Here is a 26,594-nt window from a genome sequence, read left to right as displayed (position 1 = left end):
CACGATGGCACTTACCAGGCTCCCTCCTGGAGGGACACACATAGCCTCAGCCAGAGCAGCGCTGGGCCTCTTCCAGACACCCCTAGGAGAGGGATGGCCAATAAACATAGGAACAGGATTTAACGTCATCACAGGTGACGCCATTGTTCCGTTACCGACCGGAATGACCCTTGGCGGTAAATAAAGGAGCTGGGGACTGTGTAACGTACCTCAGGTCCCTGGGAACAGTCAAGGCCATGCAAAACTTTACATGATCCAAGGCACAAATGCAAAAGATAGCCGTGCAGGCAAAACAGCAGATTTGAGGTCAGTGAGGAAACACAGGATGTCCCCGACCCTGCAGTCAGTCTCTCTCTTTCTTCCACTTCCATTCTTCCCCAATGAGGGTTGAAAGTACCCCAATGTGGCTGGCACTCTCAGGAACCCAGAAAAACAGAACTGAACACTCACTTATACTTATAATCTCTCACATACTATGTGACAGGAAATAAAGTGATACATTTAAAGGCATCTCCCAGTCTCATGCAAACATTAACCTCTCATTTGCTGCAGCTGTGCAATACACAAAAGATGACTAGACAACTTTGCACAGCGCATCTACAAAAGACATGACATGTATGACCATTATGGAGGGGCCAGGAATATACATTCTGGGCCACTACACCAGCTTCAAGGGAAAATATAGTTTAGGTCTCTCCATATGAGACTCCTTTGCTGGGACGCATACATTTGCTGATGATCTGACATTTATGGTGGTGTGACATTTAAACTCTATTCCACTTTAAAACTGGAGCTCCAAAACAAACCTATTTGTGATTTGACTATTGTACCCTGGCAATACAGATGTCTGGAGGCCTTGTGAAAGCTCTCTGATGTTGACACTGTTCACTCCTGTATAGACTAAGAAAAAGAAGAAAAATAGCACTATGGTGAGTGTATGAGCAAAACATTTAGGTCAATTAAATGCCCCCCTTATATTGTTGTGCATTCAAGGCACAACACTTGTCAAAGCTGTTTGTAAGCTAGGTATGCCTGTTGTCCGGGTTAGTGGAGTGGAACTGTGCTGCCATCAGTGCATAGCCATTCATTCAAGAAGTGGATGGATTTAGTATAGATAGGAATAGGAAGTGCAGGACGGCCGGCCCTGGCTCCCACAGAGTTGTCAGATGTAATGAGCAGAAAATCCTTATTATGCACGATTACAAAACAGCAGCTAGACAACGCATTTTGTGCTTCAGTCTGCGCACTTCGTCTGGTCAGTACAAGGTTAGCAGAGTTCATTAAAAGAGCAAAAAGAACACCCAAAAAAAGTGGTGACGTCAAAATTAGCAGGAGTCACCACTGTTTTTGAGTGCTCCTTTTGCTACTTAAATGGACTGTCAACCATGCACTGTACTGACCTGATGAAGGACCCGGTTCGAAGCACGAAACGCGTTGTCCAGCTATAGCTTTGTAATCCTGCATTCTAAAAAGGATTTTCTGCTCATTACATCTGACAACTCTGTGTGAGCCAGTGCCGACTAGCTTGCACTTTCTATTAGTCTTTGCACTTCCGTATAGAAATATTTATTAAGATTCTGCTTTAGTCCACACACCCAGGCGGTACAATGGGCCACCTTTATTACTGGTGGTGGGGCAAAATTCTGGCATAAGCTGCACCTTTTATTTTGCCACAAGTCAATTTACACAGATTTACTATTGAATTGTGCCTAAAGAGCAGATAGTACGACTCTCACTCCACTTTTTAAAAGTGTCTAGAAAAGAGGGCACGACTTGCTGCTTAGCAAGGATTTAGAGACATTTATGTTACGTGACTTTTTAAAAAGTCACAAAATTTGTTGCAATCTCAGTCCAGTAGCGGAGTAGCATACAGAGTGACTTCACATCATTAGACATATTCAAAGCTACAACAAAGGTATAAAATGTTGTATGATGTTGATGAAACTGCTGCATCAATAAACTGGAGAAGAAAAAAAATAGCTGTCAAAAAAGCGTTTTGTTTTTTTTTGTCAAGTAAAAAGGTGAATAAAAATATGCTAAAATCTGTACCTTGGGAACAATGCGAGTTTTGCAGGGTGGGGGGTTATGCATACTATCCTATCAAAAGTAATTGGACACCTGTGCAAAAATCAAAAGTAGTATTTATTTACATATGTTAATATTTAGTGGGGCTCCGTTGGCCCTAATGACATCAGATACTCTCCATGGCATACGTTCTACTAACGTCTGATACACTTTAGCTAGTATTTTCCTCCATTCATCCTGCAAAGTTCTCTCAAAGAAGATGGATGTTGTGCATATTTCCTGACCCAACGGTCTAGTTCATTCCAAAGATATTCAATAACCACTTGGACAAATCTTTTATCTGTTGGCACAACACAGTCTGGTAAAAGGTGTTCCCCTGACATCCTCCACACCCAGGTACGTGCATTTGATTTGAAGATGGTATAGCCCAATTCGTCACTCTATAGAATGTTCTTCCATTACTCAACTGTTCAATGATGACACTCCATTGTAGACAGGCCAATGCATTGCACTGGAGGAGTTGTAGGTATTGAATGAAATGCGTGATTGTCATGCTGATATAAGTAAGTGATTACAATATCAGAGAAAAGGAGAATTTATTGTGGAAAACTGAACACTTACATTGAGGCTCTAGTACCCTGTTGTACCGCCTCTAGCTTGGATACAAGATGCGATATGGACAGGCATAGAGGCTCTAGTACCCTGTTGTACCGCCTCTAGCTTGGATACAAGATGCGATATGGACAGGCATAGAGGCTCTAGTACCCTGTTGTACCGCCTCTAGCTTGGATACAAGATGTGATAAGGGCGGGTGGGCATGGAGGCTCTAGGACCCTGTTGTACCGCCTCTAGCTTGGATACAAGTTGTGATACAGGCAGGCATGGAGGCATACAGGTTCTGTATGGTATCCTACAGCATATCACTCCACATTTGCTATAACTGAGCTTCTAGATTGTGCAAACATGTAGGCTGTTGCAGATGGCGTCCCAGATGGTTCCATACATGTTCTATTTGCAATAAATCTGGCGACCAGGCAGGCTAGTGTGACAATGTTGTGGAGACATTCCTGTGACATCCTTGTTGTGTACCGCCGAGCATTATCCTGCTGGAAAATGCCTCTTGGAAGCCGCCATGAGAGGAACACATGTGGCTGCAGGATGTCCTGAACATATCACTGAGCTGCCATTGTCCCTCATGCTACTATTAGGAGTGACCGACTGTTGTATGTGATGGCCCCCCTAGACCATCACACCAACAGTGGGGGCAGTGTGCCGCTCCAAAGCAAAGATAAAATTGAGGAGCTCACCCCTAGGTCTCCAGACACGAACATAGCTGTCGTCAGTGCCAAAACTAAACCTGAATTTGTCCCTGAAGACAACCCGGTTCCGCTCCGTAGCAGTTCAGCATTTTCATTAACACTACCACTGCAAATGGAGGTGATGGTGGGTGGGTATCAAAGAAAGAACACATAATGGCTGCCGTGAGACCAAATGTCCTTCAGCTAAGCACCTGGAAATGATTCCAACAGACACAGGAGCCTGTAACGATGATGCCAACTGTCTCTGGTTGGCGGACAACAAAACATTTGAAGCTCCTCATGCTTGTTAGACGATCTTCTCTACTGGTGGTCTGTCAAGGGTGTCCTGAGCCCGGTCACCTTGTGTGCATGCCTTCACTGGTCCCAACACCTAAAGTCTGGTCAGAACGGCCCAGGTGGCGGTCAATTCGTTGATATAACCATACAGTTTCTCGCATTCAAATAATGCGCCCCTCTCAAACTCTTAACTGGGTGAAATCGCTTTGATTGCATCGTAGAGGCGTCTAGGGGTCAACAAGGTCTTCACAAGTGGAAAAAGATGTCCACTACACCCAAATATCCTCTGAGAAACTTTTTATAGGCAAGCCTTGAACAACTTTCAGGGCCTCAGGTGGCAAGACTGTTCATCTAATCATAACTCTAATCATCTCTTGATTGAGATGGAACTGCATGCTGAGTTTTGCAGCAAAATAACAACTCCTTCCAGGTACTTTTTTAAGGATATAGATTATATATATACACACACACACACGACACTTGGGGGATTTCAACTGGATAGGATCGCAATCTGCATAAGATAGATAGCGCACAAAGTAATTTCACTCTTGCACATAACTGAGCATAATTAGCCTAACTGGCCACCTCCAAAGCAAAGAAGCTGCTGTACATCATTGCAACTAATTTTTTCTAGAGAATCTTCTGATTAACAGAAGTAGGCGTACTAATGGAAAGAATAAGTGTAAAGATTCAGCATTGTTAGTACTCACTTAGACGAGCATATATAGCATGTGTATTGCACAGTACGCAGCAAATACGCATGTAGCATGTATATTTATTGTGTATTTTATGCACCCATAGCCTGTAATGGGCATATTATGCACCAAAATGGGACATGCGTAATCTGAGTACATGAAAAAAAATTGGTCTCAATGGCCCATTGTAAATCAATGGGCTTTTAGCACTGCGTATTATGTGTGAAAACAATATGTGTGCAATACACAGGCTAAATATGCTTGTATGAGTGAGCCCTTACTCTGAGACTGGGGCTACATGGCGACTTTGATCACACGACATGAAAATCTCCATGCCGCACTGCAAAATGACACCTAATGATTGCTAATGGGATCTTATTATGACGTGCAAGGCTTTGCCATCTTAGACTGCAACACGTTTTATATGACTGTAACTGTCCGCAATTTTTATTTTTTTTTTAAAGAAAACTGTTACATGACAGCAAGTGACACAACTTCTCTAAGGCTTAATGGTGCATGAGCAAAGTCCCAATTAGCCTAGCCTAGCCTTATAGAATACTTGTATCATCTGTGGTCCGAGCTGCCAAAAAGGGGAGGACCAGCAAGTACTGGATTGTGAATTTCCAAGAGTAAAGGCCCATTTACATGGATCAATGATCGCTCAAAAAAATCACTCAAACAACAGTTGGAGTGACAGCTTTGAGCGATCATTTTGCATAAACTATTAAGTAGCTAATTAATAGCTTATTAGTGTGCAAATGAAGCCTTTAGCTGAATGTAGTTAATAGCCGGAGGGCTCTCCATTCAGCTCCTTTGTTCTCCGACGGGTTAAATAGCTGAAACAATGCTATCAGTACTCACTACCCGAGAAGAACTCAATGATTTTTAGGCTGGCTTGAATTTAACAATCAACTAGCAGTGCACGAAAAGTGCACGATGGCCATGTGTTTAGACGCAACACTTATCGCTCAAACGATCGCTTTTGAGTGATCATCGCTACGTGTAAATGGGTCTTTAGTTCTACTGAATTGTTATGTAAACGGCTCTCTTACTTCTGCATGTGTCTATTACTACCTGAATGTGGTAATTATGCCCTACTAGATCAGGGACTTTTGTGAATGAATGGCCAGGATGACCCAAGAGTCAACAAGCTACTAGTTACTCCTTCTGTAAGACTGACTCAATAAGCCCTAAGGGGCAGATACCTGGCACAAGAAATGATGCCTTTTGTAAAATAGGAATGTGTCCTAAATGCCTTGGTGCCTTGGGTTAAATTTAAGAGGAGATATTGGTTAATCTTCTCTTTTGGAAGTTTTGGTAAAAACTTGCAAAAAGATTGGTAGACTATTCAACAAAATTGCCATATTATAAAGCCAATTCATTGATGGATGCTCAGTCAACTCATTACAAAAAAGCCTACATAAGACATGTCCAGCTGCCCTGAATGATGCCCTGCACAGCTCAGTCATGTATAGCATATTGGTCATGTACACTACATGGACAAAAGTATTTGGACACTGCAGAAAATCATCAAAAATGCAAATACTGAGTTTGCCAAACGGTATGCTGGGAAGGGCATGGGTAACATAAAAAGCTGCTCATTTTGTAATAACTAGTCATTCATCCGATCGAGCACTTGTGGGACAAACTGGAGCGACGGGTACGACACCGCCACGCACACCCATCCTCACAACAATCTCTTCTCACAGCCTGGCACGAGGAATGGCGAGCGATTCCGGCCTAAACTTACAGAGAACTTGTGGAAAGTATGCCTCGACGTGTTGTCACTGTAATACAAACAAGGAGGGCCGAAACGGTACTAAATAGAATAATAAAGCACTTTTTCTGAAAAACATGCAGTGTCCAAATACTTTTGTCCATATAGTAAACTCATTGTATAAGGTATACTGTACATATGAACAATATGCTGCATTTTAACAAGTGCCAAATATTAGCTGAAAAGAAAAAAAAAAGGTTAGTAATACTATATGTGATCTGCTGCTCACCATCCTTTCTCTCAGACCATTAATGAGTTGTTGTATGTGCTGAGTCTGCTCATCGGCTGTTCTTTCTAGCCGGGATTCAGCCCACTTGCGTTGATTTTGAATATGTCCTTGAATCTCTTCTAGTAAACCAGCAAGTCTGAAAAAAAAACCATAGTTTAAACTGACTTATTGTGCCCCTTGAAAGAAATACATTGGGTCAGCTAAGAATATAGTCAGTATGTTTTTCTGCCTTTTATAGTATTTGTTAGAATTGTCCCTTGAGAGTTAACTAATCGCAAAGTGTCTTTCTGCTAGGAATTACCCCAATAAGCCGTTTTCTCTAAAGAAACCTGGCAGTAAAATCTTGATTTCCCTGCAGTGCCTCCACTGGCAAAATTAAGTATTACACAGTGCCTATTTAAATCAATGGGCTGGCTGTATAACATAGGAGAGGGCAGGCCCTCCAGAGATACTCTTTGTTATCACTTTAATCTAGCTGAGAGGTGAGGATCTTAAACGAGGGGATTCTATTGACTCAGAATTCCTTGATAAAAAAGGTGTAGACTTTTCTAAACTGAACAACTTCTTTAAGGCACAGCAAGAATTCATTAACTCACAGTCAGTATACGAGCCCACATTTATTAAGATCGGGCTTTCATATGCCATTCTTTGTCATAATTCATGCCAGATTTTATTTTAAATTTATTAAAAAGTGCACACCACTAAATAGAAGTAGAACATCGGCAGCCGTTTTCGGTTGCCCATTATATACGCTGCATCCATAGATAGGTCTTGCCCTATCTTTGCCAGAGATATGCTGGAAGCTCCCATAAACTCCCATGGGAGCTTGGGGAAAAAAGGGAAGGGGAGGGAGTTTACCTGTGCCTAACACTGGGAAAAGACAACAGCCGGCTCTATTTAAGAATTAGCAGTCATTCCGAGGATTCCTGGCGATCAAAGGGTTTCTGCACTGCTGCGTATTTTTTTGTTGATACACTGCAGCCGCCAGTGTGAATGGCAGAAAATACGTGGCTAAAGAACAGGACTTGATCGCAGCTATCCTTCATTCATGTGATTTTTTTTTTTTAGCACATATGGCGAACGTAAAAACGCATACGTTCGTGAGAAAAAGAGGCCTCACTGCCAGGTTTTTACCCTAGATAGAGAGTGATCATTCGGTTCCCCAGCATGGGGCACTTTATCGTTAGTTTGCCTAAGCACCTTTCTAACAAGCAGCAATTGTTCAAAGCAGACAATCTCTTTAAAGTTGAGTAACTTAATATTAGTAAGTGATCAAGCTGCTGTAGAAATTGGAGAAATCCTGCTTTTGTATGCTGTATTGATCGAGTGCCTAGTTTTGTGCCAGGCTAGTCATTACGTTGAAGCATTTACTACTCCACTAGGCTGCATTAATGTAATTAAAATACATACTTGAAATCAAGCAGCTGGATCTCATGGCGTTGTTCCCCCTGGGCACTCTTCGCTTTGTTGCTCTGTTCAGAAATGGAAGTTTCCATTTTTCCTATTAGCTGGATCACCTAATAAAAATTCAACAAAGAACAGTCCATCAGTCCTTGCATTTAATATGCACCATTTACTTGAAGCACTCAAGAGGAGAAGAAAAATTCCCGCAGCCTCGGCCAGCATGTGCATCCACATTTTGGCTGTCCACTGATGGATAGTTTCTATTCCAAACCTTATGAAAATCCTAAACCTAAATCTCAATGCATCGTTGAAATTGTACAAAGACTGACTATTTGCTTTGACCCATTTTCTTCGGCCCTGGTTTTGTTATATGTTGTAGGGCACATATGTCAAACTCAAGGCCCGAGCGTAGATGTAAAACCACCCTACTAATCCTCTTACATGGCATGTTGAACCTCCTATATAAGTTGTCTGTTTTATCACTGAAATGAAGCTTTAAGGAGAATTTTCCAGCGTTGGTAACTCAAACTTTTCACTTGTCTCAGGTAATTCTCTAATTAGCTTCTCTTGACTCATGTTGTGAATCACTGCTCCAGTGTGAGGCGCATTAATCTGGATTGGTAAAGATTTATTTTTATCACTTCTCATCTACCCAATGTTTGATTGTTACAGTATTTTAGGAAATGTAATTATGCCTTTAATGGCGTCTGAGGAATGACACATTGCTGTTCCGCTGCCAGCTGACATCTACAGACTGTGTAGGAGATAAGGGGTAGGGAAGATGCTTTGTAATCTACAGGCTGCAAGACAGGGATGTGAAAAGGTGAAGAAATGTAACTGGATCAGTTAGGATTGTGTGCTATATATATATTTCTGGCGTCATACTTTACATACATTATATTTGCCTGCTATGTGAGGTTGTTCGTTATTAATTACATGGTGCATTCATATTCTTTAGGGCTTTATAGAGTCATTTTTCGCACCGAGCTTCAATTTTTTTCCTTTTTTAGGCACATGCACATGTACCGTGACCAGCAGAGGTGTACATAGAACCCCTAGCAAAACTCAGCATTGCCTTCCTTCCCTCCCTCCAGAAGAGAAATAAATGATATGTATGTTCTATTAGACAACATTTATAACATTGCAGGCTTAGATATAGCAGCTCAGCTCTAGTATACCTCTAAGTATTACAGTCACCATATAATAGTCAGATACCAGGTCTACAAAGGGATAGTGAAGTCTCTAGTGAGATCCAGTTTCCTTTTTCTTCTCTATCCATGTCCAGGCCATCATAAAGACTATTTCAGCCACGACTGCTTACTGTAGATTCTTCTCATCCTGCTGCAACACCAATGCACCTCTCAATGCCCCCATAGTAATAGTGCCCCCATTTAGTAATAGTACCTCTTCTGTGGCCCCCACTTGATAACAGTACCTCTTCTGTGGCCCCCACTTGATAACAGTACCTCTTCTGTGGCCCCCACTTGATAACAGTACCTCTTCTGTGGGCCCCCACTTGATAACAGTACCTCTTCTGTGGGCCCCCACTTGATGACAGTACCTCTTCTGTGGGCCCCCACTTGATAACAGTACCTCTTCTGTGGGCCCCCACTTGATAACAGTACCTCTTCTGTGGCCCCCCACTTGATAACAGTACCTCTTCTGCGGCCCCCCACTTCATAATAGTACCTCTTCTGTTGCCCCCACTTCATAATAGTACCTCTTCTGTTGCCCCCACTTCATAATAGTACCTCTTCTGTGGCCCCCACTTCATAATAGTACCTCTTCTGTGGCCCCCACTTCGTAAGAATGTCTCACTGTGCATCCCTGCATTAATAGTGCCCCTTCTGTGGCCCCCACTTAGTAATAGTATCCTCTGTGGACCTGACTTTGAAACAATGTCCTCCTTAGTCATCCCTGCTTAGTCTTAATGTTCCCCTTTCTGGCTGCCTTTTACTAATGCTGACCCATTCCACCTGTTGAACCTGTAGGTGCCAGTAAAAATCTTCTTACATACTTACAAAGTCAAACTGATGCCGGCCGGAGAACACTAAGCATCATCCAACTCCTCCCAAAGCTCCTGCACACAGTGCTCTGACAACAGGAGGTGGAGGAGTCTGATGGTGTACTGAACACTGGTTCAGTAGTAGAGGGATAGAGGTGCAGTGAGTAGGGCAGAGGGGTAGAACCTTTTGATCCAGGGTCCCCCTGGCCTGCCGGCCTAACAACAGTCACATAGCCTGCCTCTATTAATGGCATACCACTGGTGACCAGGCGAGTCTCTGGCTGGACAACACAAGGAAATAAGATTACACCGAATTTTAAGCAAGAAATGTTCTTTAGTGGAGAGCAATAGAACCACAACACAGCAACAGTCCTTTGAACTATGGCTGTCTGGAAGCCCTGCTAACAGAGTTGACAGGGTTATAGGTACTGGGCACACTTAAGTCAGGATGATGACCCCAATACCCAGATCACTCTACTAGTTTCTCTACCTCTGCTTCTCCACATGTTGCAGACATATATGGGAGCTTTCACATGGGCAGAATCAGCTCAGAACATACCGCAAGCCCCAAAAACCTCATGGCTTTGTGGAGTTTTGATGTGGAATTGAAAATGCGCATTAAGATGCCGAATTGGCTAGTTACGGCATATATACTAGCACTTTACTCGGCCACTCCTACATTGTTGGAGTAGCTTTGAGGTTTACAACTATGAGGATCATCAGCCACCAGACATGTTTGTGTATATAGTAGGATCTTAACATTATAATCTAGTATTGTCTATGATTTACATAGTTTAGATAGATAGCAACAGGTTAAACTCACGCTTGGCTACCTGCACTAGTCTTCTTATGGTCCTTTTACATAGGTTTATTATTGGGTCTGAAGGAACAAATAGGCCATATTAGGGACCAGAGATGAGCGAACGTACTCGTTTTGAGTAATTACTTGATCGAGCACCACGATTTTCGAGTACTTCAGTACTCAAGTGAAAAGATTCGGGGGGCGGGAGGAGGCGTGGTGGCGCGGGGGGTAGCAGTGGGGAACAGGGGGGAGCTCTCTCTCTCCCTCTCCCCCCCACTCCCCGCTGCAACCCCCCACTCACCCACGGCGCCCCCCGAATCTTTTCGCCCGAGTACGGAAGTACTCGAAAATCGTGGTACTCGGGTGAAAAAGGGGCGTGGCCGAGTAGGCTCGCTCATCTCTATTAGGGACCATTGATCAACCAACAAACAAGCAAACACTGGTTTGTCAATTTATGGACTCATTTATGTAAGCATAAAAATACCCGTCGCTCTTCACATCTCAGTGAGATGTGCAACCAATCAATGACCACTATGTGGTGATGAATGATTGCCCTAATAACTGGTCATTCCCACAGAGGAGCTAATTGGCCCATATACACAGAGGTAATGAGCGCAGACTGACATGCTCATTGTCAGTCATTGGTTGTTACCGAAGGCAGATATGTATCCGTGGAAAAGGAACATTAAGCCCCATTTACACACACAGATGATCGCTCAAAATTCATGAGAAACTGACAGTCCGGGGTTCCCCCACTCCGGTGGTTGGTCGCGGCGGCCAGCGGTGTGCCCCGCATTGTGTGCAGGCGCGCCCGTCTACTGGTCGGTCGTGCGGCACTCTGGTCCCCCTGGTGGTTATGTGACTTCTCCTCTGGGTCGGGAATTCTACATATAATCCTGGTCGGCCAGTCTCTCGCCTTTGATTATCCTTCGGTACTGCGCACGTGCTTTCTGGTTCTGACCCTGCCTGGTTTTTACTATTCTCTGGTTGCTGATTACGCCCTGTTAGCTTCAGGTTCCCACCTATCTGTCTCCCAGTCCCTCATTCCCGGGATCCCTGACACTAGTGCAGCGTAGGGACTGTCGCCCAGTTGTCGCCTTGGGGCTTAGCCCAGGGGGGCAAGTAGGACACATGAGAGGGTTGGCATAGGGAATCCCTGTCCATCTGCCCTGGCCAGCCCTAACAGGTATTTAGCTTCCAGATAAAAAATTGGATATTTTCAGTCACCGACAACAAACAGAAATTTTGTAAGTAAAGTGGAACTGAAACAAAGTATATTAGAAAGTTGCATAACTTTTCATGATACTTAATTTGCATAAAACCAGAAAGCTCATTTAACATACTCTGTATAAGGCACTGACCGCAGCCTCAAACACCCACAAATAATATGTCCTCTCTCAATACAAGAACATTACCATTATACGTGTAACAGGGCCAGAGTACTGCAGCTCATTTTGTCTCCTTGCGGATTCATTTCATTGATTCAGGACACTTTGGAGCCATTATAGCCCATAAACTCTTGGTTGCCCCAGTTAACTCCATTAGAAAGCACTACTGCCAAGTGTTCATAGATTGCTTTACTTAGTAGACACACTGGACGTTTACACTTGATGAATTTCGAAGGGTTAGTACGGATTTCCTGATTGCTCACTCCTGTTGCCATCCTGTATAGTAAAATCTTAATCTAACAGATCTACTTCGTTTGACATACTCAGGCTGACAGTTTGATGGGATTTTGACATATTTCCCTTATGTTAGCTATTTAGCCTTGGCAGCAATTATGCATTTTAGGTGCCTGAAATGGGCAGATGTCCACCCGAGAGAATATCTGCATTTATATCCCCGGCTGGTTCTGTGATATGTACTGCTTAATAAAACTGCATCACATTATTTTAGCTAGTAGCAAGATAAAATACATTTCATTGATATGACATATTTATTGTAAGTCCAATGCATAAGACACTGCTGCATCTGCAGTGTTCATGCCATATATCATCGCAGAATTACTACTACTTTCATACATTTGCTTTTGGAGAGTGAATTTCGTGAAATCCTACGGACTTGTGCAGATAATGGAGCAGAAGTGACTTATGTGTTGAACTACAACATACAGAATACTATATAATATATATTAAAGAGGTTGTTGGTAGAGATGAGCGAGTATACTCGCTAAGGCACATTACTCGAGCGAGTAGTGCCTTATCCGAGTATCTCCCCGCTGGTCTCTAAAGATTCGGGGGCCGGTGGGGGAGAGCGGGGAGATCTCTCCGCTCGCCCCTGCTCACCGCCACAACTCACCTGTCACCGGCGCCGGCCCCGAATCTTTGGAGACGAGTGGGGAGATACTCGGCTAAGGCACTACTCGCTCGAGTAATGTGCCTTAGCAAGTATACTCGCTCATCTCTAGTTGTCAGTTGTAAACTACTGATAGATTATCCTCAGGATAGGTCACTAAAAGTAACATATTAGCTTAGGCTGAAAGAAGACTATGTCCATCCAGGTATTGCAGCTATTTCAATGGGAACTTGGCCTGCAATACCAAGCCTCACCACTGCAGTAGGAACGAAGCTGTCAGCTCTCTGCAGAAGTCAATTCTCTCCAAGAGAGAATGACAGTGATAGGGACTCATCAGATTGTGAAAATGTGCAAGATGAGTAATTCTCTGAAGATGCAGATTCCAAACCTTATTTCCCAAATCAACAAGACAAGTGATTTAATCCGAGAACTTGGACTAACAAAATCAAATGCAGAGATTTTAACATCAAGACTAAAGGAATGAAATCTGTTGGATAAAAGCTGCAAGGTATCTAAATAGCGAAAACATCAAACATTCTCTCAGTGGTTTATTCTTACAGATCAACTGTGCTACTGCCACAATGTGAGGAGCTTATTTGGAGACATTGGATTTCCCTATGATCCAAAGCACTGGTGACTATCAACAGTTCTAGCAAAAGTGTAAAAGCAGTTCTCCTTCATAACGGCAATAAATATCCCTCTATCCCAATTGCTCACTCAGCGCATCTCAAAGAAGACTATAGAAATGTCCAATACATCCTTCAGGTGTTACAGTATGAGGAACATCAATGGGATGTTATAGGGGACTTCAAAATTATCACATTCTTGGTGGGATTGCAAGGTGGATATACAATGTATCCATGTTTCTTGTGTTTATGGGATAGTAGGGATACTGTCAGACACTATGAAATTGTTGAGTGCCAACGAGAAATGATTTTGTGGTTGGTTAAAACAAAGTGTGAACCACTTGTGAAGCAAGAGAAGATATTAATGCCTCCTCTTCACATTAAACAATTTGTCAAAGCATTAGACCCCAATTCTGAAGCTTTCCAATACCTAAAGACTGTTTTTTCACAACTTTCAGAAGCAAAGATTGGAGGTGGAATTTTTGTGGGCCCACAGGTGAGGAAATTAATGCATGATGACGAATTCATGAAGAGGCTGCTACCAATTGGAAGGAAAGCATGGAAGAGCTTCATTCATGTTGTAGATGGTTTTTTGGGCACAAGATGGGATGCAGAATGTCACTCAAGTTGCATGTTCTCCACTGACATCTAGAAGTGTTCAAGTCAAACATGGGCGCATATTCAGGGGAACAATAATAATAATCTTTATTTGTATAGCGCCAACATATTCCGCAGCGCTTACATAGACAGGGGGGATACAGAAAGACAAAAGTACAAAAATTACAGAACCCTGGTTACATAGTAATCAGTTGATGGAAACAATAGGGGTGAGGGTCCTGCTCCAACAAGCTTACATACTACAAGTAATGGGGGGATACAGAAGGTAAAGGGGCAGGAGATGTGCACAGTATAGTGAGGTGGAGAGTGAGGGATTCTATACGCAGACAATGGTCAGACATTTAGCCGTGTGACGGAGGAAACGGTATGACTACAGGAGCAGTTTATGATGGCTAGTAGGGATTGCAGTCAATAGGTCAGGGAGCATGTTATCAGGCGGAGTACAGAGGGGTTTGTTTAGGGAATTCGGTATGCCTCCCTGAAGAGGTGCGTTTTTAAAGCACGCCTGAAGTTCTGCGAGTCCTGGATTGCCCGGGTATCCTTTGGTAGTGCGTTCCAGAGGACTGGTGCTGCTCTGGAGAAGTCTTGGAGGCGGAAATGGGAAGTTTGAATTAAAGGGGCGTTGAGTCTGGTTTCATTAGCAGAGCGGAGAGCCCGGGCTGGGTGATGGATTGAGATGAGGTAGGCATTATAGAGGGGCGCTGCGCTGTGGAGGGCTTTGTGGATGAAGGTAGCGAGTTTAAATTGAATTCTGTATTTAACGGGCAGCCAGTGCAGTGACCGGCACAGGTCAGAGGCGTCCGAGTTGCAATAATCGAGCCGGGAGTGGATGAGGGCAACAGTGAGTGTTTTTAACGTGTCTACAGTGAGAAAAGAGTGGATTCTTGCGATGATAGGTTCATCGCGGGCCAATTGCGGAATGCTGCGATTTTTATACACGAGCGGAAAATTGCGGTGATTTTCTGCTCGTGGACATCGGGCTGCGCTTTCCATAGTTATCCTATGGAAAGCGTTCACTGCGTTACCCGCATGCGGATTATCGCCCCAGATAACGCAGTGAAATATCACCCGTGGACAGGAGGCCTTAAACAAGCAGACATTGCTAAGAATTGCTCGCATCTCGCTAACTTCTTGCTCAGTGCTTCACATTCCTATGCCAGACACTAAGCGAGGAGTGTTTAGACGTAACCAGAAGTGAGCAAGCCAGTGATTTTTTTTGCTGGCTGAAACTGAGCAACATTTGAAAAGCGAACAAAAAGTGCAAGATGGCTGGCATTTAGACATAACGATTATTGTGCACTTTCGTTCATTTAAACGAACTTTGAGCAATAATCATTACGTGTAAATGGGTTATAATTTCCTCTTTAATCTGATCCACTCTGTCTCCAAGATTTTTTCTTTTGCTGCACCACTTCTCTGGAATGAGCTACCTTGGACAATCAATAAGGAGGCCTATTGCATCCCCTAATCTGACTTATCTGCGTTTATACATCTTCTGCATTCCCCTTCATAACCTGATCTCCTTCATCCTACTGTATTCCTCATACACCCTAATGCACTTAATATGTGTACTGAGATACCAACCGGTGACTAGTTCATACAGCGTTATATTATATATATATATATATATATATATATATATATATATATATATATACACATACATACATATATACATACACACACACATACACCGGTAGTACTCTATTTATACAAAAGATGGCTGCTCTGTACGAAAAAAGCACTTGTACCTCTTGTGTCATCCATATTTCCTTATAGCTTGTAAGCTCTTGTAAGTAGGGCCCTCACTCCTATTGCCCAAATTGTTTATTTGATACTGTATGTAATGTGATTTTGCCTGTTTATGTACCCTCTAATTTGTAATGTGCTGTAGAATATGTTGGCGCTCTATGGTAATTATTACTACTTCCTCCAGCAAGAGTTAGGCTGGTTTCACATCTGCAATGTAACCGCTGTTCGGAGGTTCCGGCGCAGATCCGGCACAAAATATCGGAAGAAAAACTGCATCATGCAGTGCTTTTTCTTTCAGCACAAGCCTGGCCGCTGAGCGGACACCAAACTAACCCCATTATCGTCAACGGGATCCATTCAGCACTGGTCAGTTCCGTCCTAAGACGAAGCCCATTCGGCCAGGGAATTCCCCTTTCCTGCTCCCCGAACAGAGCAAGAAAACGAAACCCAGAACGCAAGTATGAAAGCAGCCTTAGATGTGAGACAAGCAGGTCACCTTGACACTGAGCCACATCCAGCTACTACGTAACACACATCAACTGTTAATAGTAAAATAAAAATAGGAGCTTTAAGATGTTCCTGGTTTAGAAAATTGATGCCAAGTTCAGCCCCCTCACTGTCTGTGGGAAGTGTCACCATGCTGCATATGCCTTCAATGTCTGGGAAGGCAGAATCTATCTGCACACTTGCAAGGAATAAGAAGCTTTGAAAATGCTTTATTCCTGAAGTATATGCATCAAGAGGCAGATTGACGGATTAATGAGATTAATGTTATAGGACTAATGCGAGCATAAAATAGCAGAACACTGATAACTTCCATGTTGCAGAACCGATTGTGTATTTGACATATGTACCTTAGTGGGGTATTCTAGAGACATAATGTCTTTTCAAGTTTTCATCCATGGAAGAAAACTAATAGATTGGTGAGGGTCCAACCACTGGGACCGTCACTGATCCCAAGAAAGATGGTCCAGTTGGTCTCCAAAGGAAAGGAGCAAAAGTCACACAGACGCACCACCACTCCATTTCAATGAGAGCAGCGAAGATTGCTGAGCACTTTGGACTCTGCAAATTAAAATTATTTAAATGATTGCAGCGGCAGTGCGCCTGCGTGACCTCTGCCGTATAGATTACATTATTATATATAATACATTGGGTGATATTTTAGGGAAAAATGTCACAATAGTAGCATTCCACATTATGCCATCCAAACTGATGCTTTTATAGTGTTAGGATATGTCTACATGGTTATCAGTGTGGATGTCATTATGTAACTAGTGCTTCTAGCCCTATCTGGGGGCTCCTGTAGTGAGCTACAAACCTGGGGGTCATGAGCTACTCATTGGGGACCACTAATGTCAGTGTTTCCGAACCTTGGGGCACCCCTGGAAAAAATTTGTATCGAGGGGTACTCCTACCAAAAAAAAACATGCCCCCTGACCTGTGTCATCAGGGGGCATGGCTAGGCACATAGCTTATCACAATGTATAATTTTAATGGCCCCTATAGTAATAGCGCCCCCTCTCAGTGGGCACAATATAACAACGGCCCTTTCAGTGACCCCAGTAGTAATAATGCTCCACTTTTATGCTCTCATCAGGAATAATGCTACCCCATGAAAATGCTTGGTCATATTGTTCCCATCATTAGAAATGTTCGCTTTGTTGCCCCATTATTAATAATGTCCCCTTGTTGCTCTGTCAATAATGCTGCGCTTTGTTCCCCCTATCATTAATAGTGCTCACCCTTATTCCCCCATCAGTAATAACACTCCCCTTGTAGCCCTCCATCAGTAAGAACACTTCCCCCTCATTGTCACCATGAGCCTCCCCGATCCCTCTCATGCTGTATGATTTAAAAACCTCCTTTGGTGTCTAAGGTGCTCAGCTCCAGCGGTCCTTCCTTGCACTTCAGTCCTTTCTGACTTCTGGGCTGCATGGTTACATGCCATGTGACTGCGCAACCAAAAGTCAGCAGGACTGGACTGGGAGAAAAGTGAAGGAGGGGAGTACACCTTTTTACTTTATAGACACACCCATCCACCTCGTAAACTGGAGGTTTAGGGGAACGCCTGGAGCAGCCACTATTACAGTGGTAGTTGTGGGCTGTCCCGAGACGTGACTGGCCCACTGGGATTTTTCCCAAGGGACTGAACAGCCCATCTGCCCCTGGCAGGCTCTTGCGGCACACCAGGGCGTTGCGGCATTCCTGTTGGGAATCACCGAGTAATGTATAGGTTTCTTGTTAGAGGAAATCCTGAAGATATTTTTAGGATGACTGCAGTGTATAAGGGGATGATGTTATGCAAGAATAAAGTGAATCTTTTATACTTGAATATGATCACTGGATCGATCATGAAGGCCCCCTATGTCCCCAAGGTGGTGGAGTGCCTTATGTTCCCTATAATGCAGTCAAATAGCTGCCTTATTAGAATCACCCACTTAGTAGCAGGTTGAACCTCCTTTGGTCTTCAGAACCACAGCCATTTGACATGCCATAGATTCCATTAGATGTTGAAATCGTTCTGCAGGAATATTGGCCCATGTGAACAAGATAACTTCTTGCAGTTCACAAATTAAATTGGAGGTACTGACATGCTCTAAGCAACTATCAAGTAGGGTCCATTAATTAATGCGGTTTGCACCAAATTATGACCTCCTATTAGCATGGTGCAGCAGAAATCTGGTTTCATCTCATCAGGCGATGGTTTCCCACTGCTCAGAACTGACTAGTTTTGTATTCAGACAAATTATTGGAGCTCAGCACTGTATTCAGCCGCAATTTACTTGACTGTGCACCATCTTTTCATCAAAACGATTCTTGACTACCTCCGCTGACCCCGTTCATCGATGAGTTGTTTACATAGTAACATAGTTCGTAAGGCTGAATGAAGACAATGTCCATCTAGTCCAGCCTGTCAATCCGCCTGTGTTGATCCAGAGGAAGGCAAAAAACCCCAAGAGCAGAAGCCAGTTAGCCCTTTTGGGGAAAAAAATTCCTTCCCGACTCCCTAATGGCAATCAGACTGTTTCCTGGATCAACCCCTAATAGTTCCTACCTGCCTGTAAACCTGGATTAACAATTAACCTAAGATTTATAACCTATAATATCCTTCCTCTCCAGAAAGACATCAAGTCCCCTTTTAAACTCCTCTATGGATTTTACCATCACCACTCCCTCAGGCAGAGAGTTCCATAGTCTCACTGCTCTTACAGTAAAGAACCCCTTTCTATGTTGGTGATGAAACCTGCTTTCCTCTAAACGTAACATCCACAGGTCCCCCTTTGCTTGATGTTTCTCCTTGATCACACCATTCTTGACATAATCTCGACACAGTTGCATGAGAAACCCCACAAAAAGTTGGCAGCCTTTGACATACTGGCCCTGGTTAGTCTAGCACGGATGACCATAAATCATCTAAAAGTTGCTTAGACCACTCGATTTTCTCAATTTAAATGTAGATTCACACTAAACCTGATCTCCAAAAAACATGCTCACTTGATTTTATGTTGCTTCCTGGGGTCTAATTTCTATACAGGGAAGCTCCAATCTGAAAAGGGCAGGAATCATTCATTGTATATACACAATTGTGTAGCCTATATGCATTTTGCAGTATTCGCTATTCTGTTGACTAGATTTAAAATTAGATAAAACAGACGTCCCACTCACAATGTGATTAGTAAGCAATCTATTTACTGAAAAAGCATTAATGTCACCTCCTTTTACTTACCAAGTACTGAAATGCACAACATAGAGGGACTGCACAGAATGTAGTAAGGTCCTTTTTATACGGGCCGACAAATTGTTCAGATTCCCGCAACCAGCGCGAATCTGAACGGTTAGCATTCACTGTAAATACATGCCCCGACTGAACGACAAAGTTTTATGCATGCATAAAACTAAACAACGGATTGACCCGAACAAATGCTTGTTTACTGTGAATGGAGGCGGGCAGAACGACCCCCAGACCACTCCACCTTCATTCACTCAGCGATGCTCATTTCTGTGTAAAAGCTCATGAACTATTATCGCTGGACGACCTGTCGGGCATCTGCACCCAACAGGTTATCTCTTGTACAAGCACCCTTACCCTGGTGGGCTAGAGACATAACATCACTCTTGGACAAATGGTTCTGCCAACAGCTATTTTCTCCAACTCCCTTATTATTTTTCAGCATGACTTAGCCAGCTGGTAGGATATTGAGTAAGGGAGATCATCTTGTAGTATTCTTTCATTATACGGACCCTACTGTATGCAATTAAAATTCAACTTGGTTTTTTATGAGCAACGTCTCTCCAGTTATTGCCTAGTTCATGAGGGCAGGAGTGTGACTATAGAGGATGCAGAGGATGCAGTTGCACCCGGGCCCAGGAGCCTTAGGGGAGCCTTCTCCATATGAGAAAGCTACAGTTAACGGGGTAAAAACAAAAAGTCCTGTTTCTTTTATTTATTATGAGGAATGCAAGAGAAAATAAGGAAGACCCCCGAGGTTAGCGCTGTTGTCCTGCTGACTGGGCTCCTACTAAGTGCATGTTCTACTTGTGTTTGGGTAGGTTCTCTCTATGTACTCCGGTTTCCTCCCACATTTCAAAAACATACTGATGAAATTGGCTTTGTGTGTGAAGATATGTTGGAGAGAATTCCAAGACAGAGTTTCAGAATATGTTTCGGTGTATAAGTAACCAGAAATACAGTAAATACAGATTATCTGATGAGAGACACATCACCATGCAGATAGGACTCTAACCTTCATGTCGAGCTCCTTCATATGAGCTTCCAGGGCTGCGCTGATATTGTGAATCTCCTTCTCTTGTGCACGCAGCTCCGCTTTAGTGGTCATTACATCTCCTGATAACTTTGTTATGCTGGCATCACATCTAAAGTCACATAAAAAAATACTTATTAGTATATTCATAGATATTCCCAATACATATATCAGTGCCGTGAATCACTACCGGTTCTACATCAGATTCTGAAATGTGCAGCAGATGTGAATTATCTATTGTCTAATGGGTCAGTTTTATAGATCATAGCGTCATATTCATGGGGGGCCGGAAGGAGAGAACTTGGGTGAAAACTGGGATAAGGACACCACAGCTGTTAAGATTAGCAAAGAGGGGGCTGTGTGGAATATATGAAAACCTTAGAATTACCTATTGCAACTGACCCATAATATATGTGGCTAACATGTCAATAGGTAGGGCCATATATAAGGGCTGGTAGGCACCATCTTGCTCAATCAGTGCAGTGTATGCTACATGAAGTGCACTCATCCCGCAGCGTAGGCATTGCTGCACCACGGCCAGTAAAGGCAGAGATGCAGGAGGAAATGGAGTCTTCCTCCTACATGATGTGCATGTGCGGTCTGATCAACATACCCCGCTCGGGCAGAGAGGGTCACTGTTGTTCCATTGAGTTGTGTACAGCTACAGACCAGAGACGAGGTGGTTGCAAATGATGATGGCTGAAGAAGGCCACAACAGAGAGATAACCAAAGGGATGGTGTGGTGATACCTGACAATAGAGTAAGAGACTGGTCCAGAGACCGATAGTCTGTTCGGAGTGATGGTTAGAGTTTACCTGGGGCCATAAACAGGATGAGAGAGTGAGCATGGAGTGCGGTCTGCTGTGACACAGAGGTTGACAGGAGCCTCCGTGCAACCCGAGAATCCTACTGGGGACTTATAATGGAGAGTAGCTGAGGAGGTGGTCATAAGTTGGAGAAGATGCAGTTGGGAGGTCTTCCTTTTGGATTACAGGATAGTCAAACTATTCATTTAGTCACATTTTGTATACTGTGAAGCATACTCTTTCACAGTCTACACACCATGTGGCCTTAAGGACTTGTTGTGAATGCTTATATGTCAAGTTCAAGCAATGTGCCCTCCTGTGGACTCATCATGTGTAAATACTTGTACAGTAAAAGTTTTAAGTCGGGCTGCAAAAACTTTCTTTGCCTCCACTTACCATTGTCCAAAAGGACCTGCATCCACCATGTATTACAAGTACTCCATAAATTTCCTACCACTCAGTAGCAAAATGCATGGGAGTTATCAGGGCTAGGCACCCTCTCTCCAACAGCATCCAAATCAGTGCTCTGTTATGTGCATCTTTTTTTGAGGGATACATTGAGTGTTAGGCCTGCTGCACAGGAAAGAATTTGCATTGCGGAATCCGCACTGTGGATTCGCAGCAAATGCAGTTCATAGCATGCTATAGGAAATCGATTTTTCCTGCACACTCGCAGAATTTAATTGTGATTTCCACGGATGGAGGAACAAATAAAATAAAATCGCAGCATGCTCTCTTTTTTTGGGTATTCTGTTCAGACGGCAATGGAAGCTACCCGATCCTTGGACATTGTCGAAAGGTTGCGGATTCTGCATCATCGCCTAGCGATGGCAGGGGAGCAATAAACATTATGTATGATGTCTGATGGCGGCTCACCGCAACCATCTGCAATACAGTAAAAGAAGATTAATGACAGGTACACAGGGTCGCCGGCCGTGGTCAGGGCTGGATTCCGCTGCGAGCTCCCGCATATATGCGTATACGAGCAAAAAGTCACAGTAGAAGCCCTCTATAGATTTACATGATTTCATTTAAGTAGATCCAGACAAAATAATCTTCCTTTTTGAAGACTCTGCCTGGAATCCGTCCATGTGCTGACCGGTATTTTATGCTACAGTTGGCGTCATGCAGGTTCTATATATTGGATCTGAATTAATTTAATATATTCAGAATTAAAATCGGTTGTTAATTTAGGTTTTCTATTATTTTTACCTGCCTTTTCCAATACACATTAATGAGACGGACATGTCTGATTCAATGCATGAAGAACCCACTTATTTGTACTTCCATATACATAACTTTCATTGCCACATGGTGCTGAAACATAGAGAATTAATGGGAAGTTAACAAATAAGACTCCAGATATCAGAGTCTATAGCTTTAAGGGGTAATCCATAACATTTTAGAATTATGCTCATTGGTAATCCCCACAACCTGCATAATATGGACCATCAATCATTTCTTAAGTCCTCCAATGCTTCTTTAAATCTTGTATTTTTGAGCTATACCAGTAATTATTCTTGTATAGGATGTAGAGAAATGCTTTCCTTCTTGGCTGTACTTGATAAGTAGTGTGCAGCCTGACAATTAATATAGTATTCTCCTATTAGGGGAATTTGGAGTGTCAGCAGTTCCCTATCTGGCTCCTGATTCTACATTTTATTTAATAAAAAACTGCTTTTTGCTTCCCATTAAAACTTCAATTCCCCATCCAACTCCCTGTTTAACTTGCATATAGAGTTGTATGAGCACAGGGGTTAGCCAGGAGGTTAAATATGATAAAATAATAATTGTATAGGACAATAATTGGAGATGCTGGTTTGTATGCCAGTGCTCATCTGGTGTGAACTTTCATCGATCTTGACTTGATGTATACCTGCCACTAGCCCGGTTTTTCTGCAGTTGAATATATTGCCTTACCAAAAAAAAGGGGTATAGTATTATAGTAACAAATGTGAAATAATGCACTTAGGGAGAAGAAATCCTTTAGCTGTTCTGTCATAGCCAGGACTTCAGAAGAGAAGGACTTAGGGGTTCTAATTTCTGACAGCCTTAAAATGAGTCCACAGTGCGATCAGACAGCAAAGAAAGAAAGTAGGATTCTCGGCTGCATAGCTAGAGGTATAACCAGCAGAAAGAGGGAGATTGTGATCCTGCTGTACAGAGCTCTTGTGAGACAACATCTGGAATACTGTGTTCAGTTCTGGAGACCTCATATACAGAAAGTCATTGATAAAATAGAACAAGTCCAAAGACTGGCTACAAAAATGATGGAAGGTCTCAAGAATAAAACTTAATCGGGAAAGACTTAACTTAATTTGCATAGCCTGGGGGAAAGGGAGAGGAGGAGCAATGATGGAAATCGTTATATATGTTGCAGGTATAAATAAGGGTCAGGAGGGCAGTGTTTTTATTAGAGAGCTAAACAAACAATAGAACAAGGGGGCACAATTTGAGATTAGTTGAGGGGGAAATCAGAAGCAATGTTAGGAAATACTTTACTGAGAGTAGTAGATACTTGGGAGAAACTTCTAACAGATGATGTTGGAAAGCTAACAATAGATGAATTCAAGCTTCCTGAGATAACATCTATCCAAAGAGAGAAACAATAAGAAAATAATATACAGGCAGACTAGATGGACCATGTGGATGGAAGATATTTAGGAGTTATTTAATTTAATTCCTGAGATGATCTGTGGAGATATTGAAATTATAGACACTGACATGTGAAAACATTCTTAGAGCTCTAAATCAGCATACTCAACACAGTAGCTAAGCATACAGGAGACAGTACAATGGGATTCTAGGCTTAGGTAAGTAACTTATCTGATGAAGAGGCTGGCCCGAGCCTGGAAATACATTGTAATCAGAGATGAGCAAGCACCCAAATGCTCGGGCTCCGCGTTATTCGAGTCGAGCTTTTCGGAAAATTCGAGAGCTCTACTCGAGTAACGAACCTTATTGACTACAATGGGAGACTCAAGCATTTTTGTATGTGGGACGCCGGGTCCCGAGAGTCTCTCTCTCAGCCAGCCAAAAAATTTGCCATTGACGCGCGCTGCAGCTGGGAGGGGCCAAAACAGGCACGTCACAGCAGGGAGGAGCCAAAAATTGGGGCGGGAGTTGAACACGGTGTGATGCTCGTTCGAGTAACGAGCACTATCGAGTACGCTAATACTCGAACGAGCATCAAGCTCGGCAGAGTACGTTCGCTCAACTGTAATTGTAATGTCTCTGCTGCCTAGAATAAAAGTTTCCTGTGTATACTTACCTACTGTGGTAAGTGTGCTGATTGAGGGTTCGAGGATTGTTTCCAGTGGTGCATATACTGATCAAACAGCTTAATCAAGTGGTAGCCGCTTTAGGGAGGAGCTAGCAGCACTATTTAATAAGGGTTTAAACACATGTGCGTGTATTAGTTCCGGCCATGAAACTCTCACCTGCATATCGGGACAAAACGTAAGTATTGATTTCAATGCTTTTGTTATCGCTATCGGGATTCTCGCATGTTAACAGTATGATGGGACTTGCACTATTTTTCTTGCACATAGGTCCTGCTCTATCTTCTCGTTTTTTTGCTTTTTTTTTAAACTCGTGTGCAACAGTGCAGAGTTTGAGTAGTCAAAAAAGAAATTAAGAAAAAACGGTTCACGGGCTTATATGCTCTGTAGCATCAAAGCAAATTTCTGCATGCGCTCATGTGTCCATGAATGTGCTATGTGTCTACACAGCCCAGACGGAGGGGGGGGGGGGCGTATATTACTGCAGTAATTGATAACACTCTGGTGGTCCTACATTAGTCCATGTTGTTCTTATTTCTATGTTGCAAGACACTGACCTGGCCACTCGACCTCGCAGATCACCAACACCAGCTAGATGTTTCCGGTCCAGACTTTGTACGGCAAAGCTTGTTCCTGAGCTGACTGTATCTCTAGTTCTTATCTCATTTTCCAAAACCTACAGCGAGAAGAAACATCCATCTTCTTAGAACATTAAATTATCAGCCCTTGATACTTTCACGCTTATTACACTGCATTAAAAAATGGCTTTCTGAAAACAAAAGTTTCCCATAAATCTACATAATACGCTGTCCAATATGCAATCCATTTCACTAGCATCCATCACCCATAATTGAGAGTCTGCAATGTGCGAGTGGTTTCCTTGTAATGTGCTCCTTTCCATACAGCCAGAATATATATTAAAGCCATGGCTGGTAACTGCAGACATTACAGATTGCTGTGTCTTATGGCCATTTTACACGGACCAACAGTCATTTAAACGACAGCACGAGCGCAGATGTCACCACTAAGGTCGTCAGTGCTCATGCAGAGCCTTTAGACTTCTCTACGTGAAGCGCTGAGCGGGGTGCGTTTACACAAAACGAGAAGCCAGCGACAGCTTTTTCGCAGACTGATGAACAACGGCGAACACATAGTGGTGATCGATGATTTTCGTGTTTACACTGAGCAATTATCACTCAAATTCATTCATTTCAGCACATTTTGAGTGACAATCATTACATGTAAATGGGCCATAAATGATCAAAGATAACTTAGAACAATGCAGTTTAGTTAATTCTGTGAAGAAGCCACAATGACGTCACACAAGAGAGCCCACTGGAACTCAGTGTGAAGCCGTGGTCATCGGATTGTCTCCATATTTAATGCATTCGAGGTGATAACAGATTTTTTTATTCTGAAGCACATTATAAATTGCGACAATTTCTAATATACCAAGTTGGATATGTGAATCTAGGTAACCACTGCTTTGGACTGTGCTACAGTGTGCTCTCTTCTCGTTGACCTTATTGTCTTCTTTGCAGTGGTAGAACTTGCAGTTGGGCAAAGAGGTTACTGTACTCTTCAAACCTTATTTCGGGTATATTCACACATGACAGATTTGTTGCAGAAAGTTCTCTAACTGAAACTCAATTCCATTCGAGTAGGATTTCGGGGGCAAATACCTGGATTTCTGCAAAACTAAAAAAAAAAAAAAGGATGGGATAGTCACAGAAATTTCTGCAATAAATCTTCCATGTGGGAATGTATCCTTAAAGTTGTGTTCACTATAAGCAAAGCTTATGCAGAGGAGCACATTTCTTTTGGAACCTTCAATTAAACACTATTCAGGCTAACAATATTGTCCAATCAGGTCCCTGCATCCAATGCTCCTAGTAATTTAAAGCATACCTCTAGTCCC

General features: G+C 42.9%; 1 protein-coding gene across 2 annotated transcripts in view; it reads right to left on the bottom strand.

The window, feature by feature from the left end:
* FAM81B (family with sequence similarity 81 member B) overlaps nucleotides 1-26,594 on the bottom strand; it is a 57,076-nt gene that overhangs the window by 14,235 nt on the left and 16,247 nt on the right. For both annotated transcript variants that reach the window (XM_066603002.1, XM_066603003.1), the window contains exons 4-7: nucleotides 25,234-25,352; nucleotides 20,572-20,701; nucleotides 7,732-7,838; nucleotides 6,322-6,457 (exon numbers count right to left, since the gene is read on the bottom strand). In XM_066603002.1, the coding sequence (XP_066459099.1) occupies nucleotides 6,322-6,457; nucleotides 7,732-7,838; nucleotides 20,572-20,701; nucleotides 25,234-25,352 (492 nt within the window). The remainder of the gene's footprint in view (nucleotides 1-6,321; nucleotides 6,458-7,731; nucleotides 7,839-20,571; nucleotides 20,702-25,233; nucleotides 25,353-26,594) is intronic.

Source organism: Eleutherodactylus coqui, chromosome 5 (genome assembly GCF_035609145.1).
Source record: "Eleutherodactylus coqui strain aEleCoq1 chromosome 5, aEleCoq1.hap1, whole genome shotgun sequence".
Classification (NCBI taxonomy): Eukaryota; Metazoa; Chordata; class Amphibia; order Anura; family Eleutherodactylidae; genus Eleutherodactylus; species Eleutherodactylus coqui.
This window is presented reverse-complemented; position numbering and strand designations above follow the sequence as displayed.